This window comes from Molothrus ater, unplaced genomic scaffold (assembly GCF_012460135.2).
Source record: "Molothrus ater isolate BHLD 08-10-18 breed brown headed cowbird unplaced genomic scaffold, BPBGC_Mater_1.1 matUn_MA736, whole genome shotgun sequence".
NCBI classification, from domain to species: Eukaryota; Metazoa; Chordata; class Aves; order Passeriformes; family Icteridae; genus Molothrus; species Molothrus ater.
Genome location: NW_023416605.1, coordinates 1 through 9,259, shown reverse-complemented (window position 1 = coordinate 9,259; position 9,259 = coordinate 1). Strand labels below are relative to the sequence as shown.

Below are 9,259 nucleotides of genomic sequence, written 5' to 3'. Positions count from 1 at the left end.
TGGCCCCCTCCCCAGGCGGCCACGCACAACCTGATCATGGGGCTGGAGGGGTTCATCCGCGAGAGCTTCGTGAGTGGGGCGCTGGGGTCCTGGGGGGGGTCCTGGGGGGCTCTGGGGGGGTCCTGGAGGGTCCTTGGGGGGCTCTGGGGGGCCTGGGGGAGCTTAGGGGTCCTGGGGGGCTCTGAGGGTCCTTGGGGGTCTGGGGGGGGCTTTGAGGGTCCTTGGGGGTCTTTTGGGGGAAACTTGTGGGGTCCTGGGGGGCTCTGAGGGGTCTGGGGGTGTCTGGGTGGGGCTCTGAGGGTCCTGGGGGGGTCTCAGGGACCCCTCCCCATTTTCTGCCCCCCCCAGGCCGGGGTCAGCACTGCCTGCACCAACATTGGGGTCTGGGGGGGGTTTTTGAGGGTCTGGGGTCTCTCTGAAGGCCCTGAGGGGTCCGGGCGGTTCAGGGGGGGTTCGGGGGGGGGTCTCAGTGACCCCTCCCCATTTCCTGGCCCCCCAGGCCGGGGTGAGGGTGGCTGAGGGCGTGGACATCACCCGCACCAACGTGGAGTTCCTGCGCGAGCAGTTCAACCGCATCGCGCTGCACGTGCTGCGCTGCCAGGGTGAGCACGCGGGAGGGGGCGCGGGGGGGCCGGGGGGCTTCTGGGGGGGTCCTGAGGGGCCTGGGGGGGGTTGGGGGGTCCTGGGGGGGCTTTGTAGGGGCTGGGGGGTTTCTGGAGGGGTCCCTGTGGTTCCCGGGGGTCTCTGGGGGGATCCCAGATGGTTCCCGGGGGTCTGGGGGGGTTCCTGGGGGTTCCCGGGGGTCTCTGACGTCCCCGGGGGTCTCTGGGGGTCCCAGATGGTTCCCGGGGGTCTCTGACGTCCCCGGGGTCTCTGGGGGTCCCAGATGGTTCCTTTGGGCCGCGGCTCCTGGAGCTCTGCAACCGCGGCCTCTTCGAGTGCCTGGCCCTGAACCTGCACTGCCTGCGGGGGGAGCGGGGGGCGCTGGGGGCGCTGATCAGCGACCGCATCGTGAGTGAGACCCCAGACCCAAATCGGAGCCATTGCTACACCCAGAGGGGGCTGGGGGATCCCTGTGCCCCCAGACCCACACTGGGGTATCTGGGGGTCCCCCAGACCCACTGGGGGTATCTGGGGCTGTTCTGGTGCCCCCTGACCCCTCTTTGCCCCCAGCGCCGTCTCTCGGCCGATGTCCCCCCCTCGCTGGTGGGGTGGCTCACGGCCGTGGTGGGGCTGCGGCTCCAGGCCGTGCTGGAGCAGATGCCCGTGACCCCCGAGCAGGTGCTGCCCTACGTGAGGCACCTGGGGGAGCCCCCGGAGCCGGCCCCGCCCCGCCAGGTGAGCGAGACCCCTCCCCCAAAATACCCCAAACCCGCCAGGTGAGCGAGACCCCTCCCCAAAATACCCCAAACCCGCCAGGTGAGTGAGGACCCCTCCCCAAAATACCCCAAACCCGCCAGGTGAGTGAGGACCCCTCCCCAAAATACCCCAAACCCGCCAGGTGAGTGAGGACCCCTCCCCAAAATACCCCAAACCCGCCAGGTGAGTGGGAACGCCCACAGAGCCACAGCCCCGCCCACAAATCCACAGCCCCGCCCATCAGGTGAGCACAGCCCCGCCCCCAGTCCAAAGCCCCGCCCCCTTCCCGGCCCTGCCTGGCCCCGCCCTGTCCCATAGAAGCTCCACCCACTCTTTAGCTCCACCCAGTTACAAACCACACCCCTCTGAGCAGGCTCCACCCATCCCTGAAGCCACACCTCCTTCCATATAAACCACGCCCCTTTGCTAAGCCCCGCCCCTCTGGCCCCGCCCACAGGCACAGCCTGAGGAGCCAATGGAGGTTCAGGAGGCGGAGCCACCGCCAGACGACGCCCAGGTACAAAGGGGCGGGGCCTTGAAGAGGGGGCGTGGTCACCACTGTACTGAGGCGTGGCCTCCTCTGGAAATGAAGTGGTTCCTCCCCCACCTTTAGAGGGGGCGGGGTCTCCTGGTCAGGCCACGCCCCCTCATTGCCCCTCCTCGTTTCAGAGGGAGGGGGCGGGGTCTCCCCCCCCCGCCACCACGGCCGAGGAGGCCCTGCCCCCCCCCGAGAGCGACAGCGAGGCCTGGGCGGCCGCCGTGCCCCCGGTGAGTGGGGGCGGGGTGACCCCTGCGTGACCCCGGGCTGTGACCTCTGTGTGACCCCTGACCTGTCTGACCCCTGTGTGACCCCGGGCTGTGACCTATGTGTGACCCCTGTGTGACCCTGGGCTGTCACCTCTGTGTGACCCCTGTGTGACCCTGGGCTGTGACCCCTGTGTGACCCCTGACCCTGCGTGACCCTGGGCTGTGACCCCTGACCTGTCTGACCCCTGTGTGACCCCTGCGTCACCCTGGACTGTGACCTCTGTGTGTGACCCCCCCACTCCCCCCCGTGTGACCCCACTGTGTCCTTGGTGAGTGGGGGAGGGGCAGGATGACCCTGTGTGACCCCGTGACCCCTCCGTGACCCCTCAGGAATGGGTTCCCATCATCCGTGAGGACGCCCAGCGCCAGCGGAAGGCGAAGCCGCAGCCGCCCCTGAGCGACGCCTACCTGAGCGGGATGCCGGCCAAACGGCGCAAGGTCAGTGACCCTGAGTGACCCCTCAGTGACCCCCGAGTGACCCCCGAGTGACCCCGGCGTGCCCCCAGACCATGCAGGCGGAGCCGCCCCCGCTGTCGCTGGCCGAGGCCGTGGGCAGAGCCGCTCGCGCCGCCGGGGCCCGGGCGCTGGGGAGCCCCGAGAGCCTCGGGAGGGACCTGAGCGAGCTGCAGGAGGGCTACAGGCAGCAGGTGAGGGGGAAATGGGGCTGGGGCTTCAGAAATGGGGCTGGGGGAGATGGGAAATGGGGCTGGGGGCTGCAGGAGGGCTACAGGCAGCAGATGAGGGGGAAATGGGGCTGGGGGCTTCAAATGGGGCTGGGGAGATGGGAAATGGGGGAAATGGGGCTGGGGGCTGCAGGAGGGTCTGAGGGTCTGATAGAGCCCTGGGGAGGGGTCTCTGCCCCCCATAGAAGCTGCTGTGGGGGAGGGGTCCCTGCGGTGTGGGGGCGGGGCTTTGGGCGTGTCCCAGCCCCTCCCCCACTGAACCCCTCCCATTTCTCCCCTCCCCCAGCTCCAGGCCGATCTCCAGCGCCGCCTCCTCGCCGACCCCGATTTCAGCCCCGGCCGCTTCCCAACGCCCACCGGGCCTTCGGGGAGCCCCTCCCCCACCCTCCCCGCGACCCCCTCCCCTCCCCCACCCCAATAACCGAGCCGTCAATCAATGATCATCAATAAACCAGGCCCCGCCCCCGGCCACGCCCACCACGGGCTGCCGCCGCCGCTGCTGCTGCTGCTCCGCCTTTATTTCCCTTTTTTGGGCTCATTTCGTGTGTTTTTTGTCAATTCCGAGTTGGTTTTTTTAACCCAGGGTGGGGGGGAGGGGTGATAACGGCGGCCCCTCCCCCACCCGCATAAATACCGGGGGGGGGGTGGGGGAGGGGTCACTGGGGGGGGGTCCTGGGGGGGCCCCAAGCGCCGGGGGGGGCGGCGGGGGAGGGGGGGGAGGGGCAGAGGAGGATGAGGATGAGGAGGGTGGGGGTGGGGCCCCGGGGGGGAGGGGGAGGCTCAGGAGGGCGGGGCCCGCGCGGAGGGGGCGGGGCGAAGGCCCGGGTGGGCGGGGCCAGGAGGCGGCCCAGCGGCAGGAGGGGGAGGGGCGGCGCCGGGGGGGCCCCGAAGTTGACGACGGGGGGAGGGGGAGGGGCCGGAACCGGGGGGGGGCTCCACCAACGGCAGCAGCATCTGGGGGGGGAGGGGAGAGAGAGAAAACGGGGTCAGGGGCGGGGCCACCGACAGCTGGGGCGGGGCTTGGCCTCGGGTGAGGGCGGGGCCAGCCCAGGTGAGGCCAAGCCCTGCCCACGTCAGTGTGAGCCCCGCCCAGGTGTTTTAGCCCCGCCCAGATGTTTTAGCCCCGCCCAGGTGTTTTAGCCCCGCCCCTCACCTGCTGGAAGCTGCTCTGGCCCTGCCCGTAGAACTCCGAGGGCGGGGTCAGCTCCTGCCGCACCTGCGGGGGCGTGGCCGCGTTAGCCCCGCCCATTTCGCGCTCCGGCCCCCGCCCCTTTGCCCGTCACTCACCTGCAGCACGGGGGGGGGGTCGGGGCAGAAGGGGCCGTACAGGAAGGGGGGGGGGCGGGTACAGGACCCCCCCCCGCCCCCCCCAGCTTGGCCAGCTCGGGGCCCCCCCCCCAGGAAATCCACGAAGGGGCCCTTGAGGGGGGGGAGGGGGCAGCCCCGCCCCCGCCACCAGCACCGGCCTGGGGGGGGAAAACGGGGGGGGAGGGGCTGAGCCACAGCTGTGACCCCCCCTGACCCCAGGTGTGACCCCCCCTGACCCCAGGTGTGACCCCCACAGCTGTGACCCCCCCTGACCCCAGGTGTGACCCCCCCCGACCCCAGGTGTGACCCCCCACAGCTGTGACCCCCCCTGACCCCAGGTGTGACCCCCCCTGACCCCAGGTGTGACCCCCACAGCTGTGACCCCCCCTGACCCCAGGTGTGACCCCCCCTGACCCCAGGTGTGACCCCCCCCCCACCCCCCATGACCACAGGTGTGCCCCCCCCCCCCAGGTGTGAATCTCTCTCAGCTGTGTCCCCCCCTCCTCCAGGTGTGCCCCCCCAAATCCCAGGTGTGCCCCCCTTGACCCCCCCCCATTCCCAGGTGTCCCCCCTCCATTTCCAGGTGTCCCCCCCCATTCCCAGGTGTCCCCCATTCCCAGGTGTCCCCATTCCAGGTGTCCCCCCCAGGTGTCCCCGCCCCCCCGGTACCTGTACGGGGTCACCGTGGGGGTCCCTGGCCTGAAGCTGCCGCTGCTGCCCGGGGGGGGCTCCACGGCCGGGGGGGGCACCTGGGAGGGGGGGGTTGGGTCAGACCCACGGAGACCCCCAGGACCCCCCCCCCAGAGCCCCTCCCCCCCCCCCGTACCTGCCCGGTGGCCCCGCCCCCCCCGTAGCACACCTCGGGGGGGGGGAGGGGCTGGCGCTGCCCCCCCAGCCCCGGGGGGGTCCCTGGGGGGGTCCCTGGGGGTCCCTTTGGGCTCTGGGGGGATCCTGGGGGGGGTTGGGGGGGGCTCGGGACCCCCCCCCGGCAGCAGCTCCCAGTCCCGGGGGGCAGCGCTGAGCTGGGGGGGGGAACGGAGTCAGAGACCCCCAAACCTGACCCCAAATAGACCCCAAATTGTGACCCAAAAACCCCAAACCCCACCCCAAACCCAAACAAAGTGAGACCCCCCTGGGCCAAGCCTAAAAACCCAAATCCTGACCCAAATCCTGACCCCAAATCCCGAACCTGACTCAAAATCCCACAAACCCCAAACCCAACCCCAAATCCTGACCCCAAACCCCAAACCCCAATCCCGACCCCAAACCCATCCCCCTCCCCCGTACCCCAATGTCCCGCCCCCCGGGTGGGGGAGGGGCAGCGCCTCCTTCTGGCCCCGCCCCCGTTGCAGGTGTGGGGGGAGGGGCGGCCGGGGGGGGTCCCGGTCCCGCCCCCCCCAGCCCTCGCTGGCGGTGGGGGAGGGGCAGGGGGGCCGTTCCGGGCCCTCTGCGAGCGCTCGGTGCCGATGGGGCCGGGGGGGGGCCCGGGGGGGGCCCCCAGCACCTGCGGGGGAGGGGCAAAAATGAGGGGGGAGGGGCAGGAAACGAGGTGGGGGAGGGGCAGGACACCCCTGGCCCCTCCCCCCCCTTCTCCCCTATAAATTTGGGGGTTTCGGGGGTACCTGGGCGTCCTGGCGGGGGAGGGGCAGGCGGCCCCCGCGGCTCGGGGGGGCCCGGGGGGGTCCCCCTGGGGGGGGGGGCCCTGGGGCAGGGGGAGGGGCCCGGGGGCTGGGCCCCGCCCCCATCGGGGGAGCTGCGCTGGCTGCAGGCGCCGGAGTCACCGCTGAGCTCCACGCCACTGTCCTGGGGGAATAATGGGGGGTCAGGGACACACGGGGACCCCCAGGGACACCCCCAGGGACCCCCAGAGTCACCCATGGACACCCCCAGAGTCACCCAGGGACCCCCAGAGTCACCACTGAGCTCCACGCCACTGTCCTGGGGGGGGAATAATGGGGGGGTCAGGGACACACGGGGACCCCCAGGGACACCCCCAGAGTCACCCAGGGACCCCCAGAGTCACCGCTGAGCTCCATGCCACTGTCCTGGGGGGGGAATAATGGGAAATGGGGGGGTCAGGGACACACGGGACCCCCAGGGACACCCCCAGAGTCACCCCCAGAGTCACCCAGGGAACCCCAGAGTCACCGCTGAGCTCCATGCCACTGTCCTGGGGGAATAATGGGAAATATGGGAAATGGGGGGGTCAGGGACACCCAGGGACCCCCATGGACACCCCCAGAGTCACCCAGGGACACCCCCAGAGTCACCGCTGAGCTCCACGCCACTGTCCTGGGGGAGGAATAATGGGGGGTCAGGGACACACGGGGACCCCCAGGGACACCCCCAGAGTCACCCAGGGACCCCCAGGGACACCCCCAGAGTCACCCAGGGACCCCCAGAGTCACCGCTGAGCTCCACGCCACTGTCCTGGGGGGGCAAAGGGGGGGTCAGGGACACACAGGGACCCCCCCGGCCCCCCCCCTCCCCCCCCCCCCTCACCTCGGGGCTGGCGCTCTCCTCGAAGGGGGGGAGGGGCTCCAGCCAGGGCTGCCCCGGGGGGAGCGGCTTGGGGGGGGCACCTGGGGGGAGGGGGGGGGAATGACCAGTAAGGACCAGTAAGGACCAGTAAGGACCAGTGACCCCCCCAGTAAGGACCAGTGACCCCCAATAACTCCCAGTGACCCCCGATTCCCCTCCCAGTCCATCCCAGTGCCCCTCCAGCTTCCCCGCCAGTCCCCCCCCAATCCCCTCCCAGTTTGTCCCAGTCCCCCCCAATCCCCTCCCAGTTTGTCCCAGTGTGTCCCAGTTTATCCCAGTCCCCCCCAATCCCCTCCCAGTCTGTCCCAGTCCCCCCCAATCCCCTCCCAGTTTATCCCAGTCTGTCCCAGTGCCCCCCAATCCCCTCCCAGTTTATCCCATCTGTCCCAGTGTCCCCCAATCCCCTCCCAGTTTATCCCAGTGCCCCCCAATCCCCTCCAGTTTATCCCAGTTTGTCCCAGTCCCTCCCAGTGCCCCCCAATCCCCTCCCAGTTTATCCCAGTTTATCCCAGTCTGTCCCAGTCCCTTACTGGTGGCAGGTGGCTCCAGAGGGGGGGGCTCAGCCCCCCTGGGTCTCCCCCCCCCCTCCTGCTGGGGGTCCCCAAACCCCAGAGGGTCCTGGGGGGGCAGGGGAGGGGGGGGTCAGTGGGGAGGGGAGACCCCCCCCGGACCCCCCATGCACCCCTCCCCCCCTCCTTTTCTGCCCCTCCCCCCTCATTTCTTGCCCCTCCCCCCGTGCCCCTCCCCCATACCTGGCTCTGGCCTCTCTGGCGCCGTTTGGGCCAAGAAGCCCCGAGGGTGGGGGTGGGGCCGGGCCGGGGGCGCCGGGGGGGCCCAGGGGGGGGCCCAGGGGGGCTCCGGGGGGGCTGCGGGGAGAAAACGGGGGGAGGGGTCAATGGGGGAGGGGCCAATGGGGGAGGGGTTAATGGGGGAGGGGTCAATGGGGGAGGGGTTATGGGGGAAAACGGGGCGGGGCTTACTTGGGGTTTTTTGGGTGTTTTTGGGGTGATTTGGGTGTTTTTGGGTTTTTTTTTGGGGTTCCATACCTGCCGTCGGGGCAGCCCCGCTGCCGAGAGGGGGTTGGGTGTTTTTGGGGCAGTTTTTGGGTGTTTTTGGGGCGGTTTTTGGTGTTTTTTGGGTCCATACCTGCCGTCGGGGGCAGCCCGGTGCCGAGGGGGGGCTGGTGTTTTTGGGGCAGTTTTTGGGTGGTTTTGGGGCAGTTTTTGGGTGGTTTTGGGTGTTTTTGGGGTCCATACCTGCCGTCGGGGGCAGCCCCGGTGCCGAGGGGGCTGGGTGTTTTTGGGCAGTTTTTGGGTGGTTTTGGGGCAGTTTTTGGGGCGGTTTTGGGTGTTTTTTGGGGTCCATACCTGCCGTCGGGGGCAGCCCCGGTGCCGAGGGGGGGTCCCAGCCGTGCCCCCTTTGTGGGGGGGGGGGTCGCAGCTGTGCCAGGGCCCTGCGGATGCCCCGGGGTCGCTCGGGACCACCCGGTCCAGGCGGAACACGGCCGAGGGGGGGGGCGGGGCAGCGCCAGCCCCGGGGGGCCCCGCCCGAGCCGGGGGGGGCGGGGGGAGGGCCGGGGGCTCCTCGGAACGGCTGCCAAAGGGGGAGGGGGAGGGGGAGGGTGAGAGACCCCCCCCAAAAAATAAAAACCCCAACAATTCTCAGCCCCTTCTAAGCCCTCCAAGAGCCCCCCCGGACCCCCAAACCCCCCCCCAATTCACTCTAAAGTGACTCAAGACCCCCAATTCCACCCCCAACCCCTCCCCAATTCCCCCAGACCCCCGAATCCCCCCCCCACCACATTCTAGAGCCACTCAAGACCCCCAAACCCCCCCCTAACTATGCCCAGATCCCCCCCCCCCTCAAAGACCCCGCCCCAGACCCCCAGCACCCCCCAAATTCATTCTGAGGTGACTCGAGCGCCCCCAAATCGCTCCCCCCCCCCCATCCCAGAGCCCTCCCCAGTTCCTCACCCCCGGTTCGGGGCGAGGGCCACCCCCTCTTGCCGTCCCCCCCTCTGCCGCCGCCGCTCCGGCCCCCCCCGCTGCGGCCGCCGCCCCCCCCGTGCTGCTGCGCTGCTGCTGCTGGGGGGGGGCGAGTTTTGGGGCGGGCCGGGGGCGGCCCCCCCGCGGGAGCCCCGCCCCCCCCGGAGCGGCGCTGGCTGGAGAAGCTGCGCTTGGCCAGGCGGGGGCTGGGCGGGGCGTTTGGGGGAGGGGGCGCTCCCGAGGGAGGGGGCGGGAGGGGGAGGGGGCGGTCCCTGCGGGGGGGCCGCCGGGGGCGGGGGGGTCGCGCTCGGGGCCGGGGGGCCCCCCCTGCGCCCCTCCAGGTCGGAGCTCTCCGAGGCCGTTTCCCATTGGTCCGAGTTGTGCTCGGGGGAGCGGGGGGGGCCGCGCCGGGAGGGCGGGGGCGGGCCGGGGGCGGGGCGGGGGCGGGCCCGGGGGCGGGGCCGGGCTCCTGGCGGTGCAGGCGGCGGAACCGGGGGGGTTTGTCCTGGTGCTGCCCCCCCCGCCCGTGCCGCCGCCGCCGGGGGGGCGCTCCGAGCCCGCCCCTCCCCCCGCCCC

The 9,259-nt window shown here is 71.1% G+C and overlaps 2 protein-coding genes across 2 annotated transcripts; one reads left to right on the top strand and one right to left on the bottom strand.

Moving 5' to 3' along the window:
- The first annotated feature begins 17 nt into the window (after positions 1 to 17).
- Positions 18 to 3,377, top strand: BAG6 (BAG cochaperone 6). Its single transcript, XM_036405771.1, is given in 10 exon segments — positions 18 to 69; positions 500 to 602; positions 887 to 1,011; positions 1,174 to 1,338; positions 1,817 to 1,876; positions 2,029 to 2,127; positions 2,497 to 2,604; positions 2,673 to 2,813; positions 3,136 to 3,190; positions 3,193 to 3,377. Coding segments are annotated over 10 exon segments (996 nt in total). The 5' UTR covers positions 18 to 36; the 3' UTR covers positions 3,300 to 3,377.
- LOC118701142 (basic proline-rich protein-like) lies at positions 3,290 to 8,291 on the bottom strand (the record flags this gene model as incomplete). The annotated part of the gene is made up of 11 exons (XM_054518308.1): positions 3,290 to 3,803; positions 4,003 to 4,065; positions 4,137 to 4,315; positions 4,827 to 4,906; positions 4,984 to 5,179; positions 5,445 to 5,661; positions 5,780 to 5,960; positions 6,660 to 6,853; positions 7,229 to 7,316; positions 7,451 to 7,564; positions 8,066 to 8,291. Coding segments are annotated over 11 exons (1,918 nt in total), but the record flags the coding sequence as incomplete, so codon positions are not given.
- Between the last annotated feature and the right edge of the window lie 968 nt (positions 8,292 to 9,259).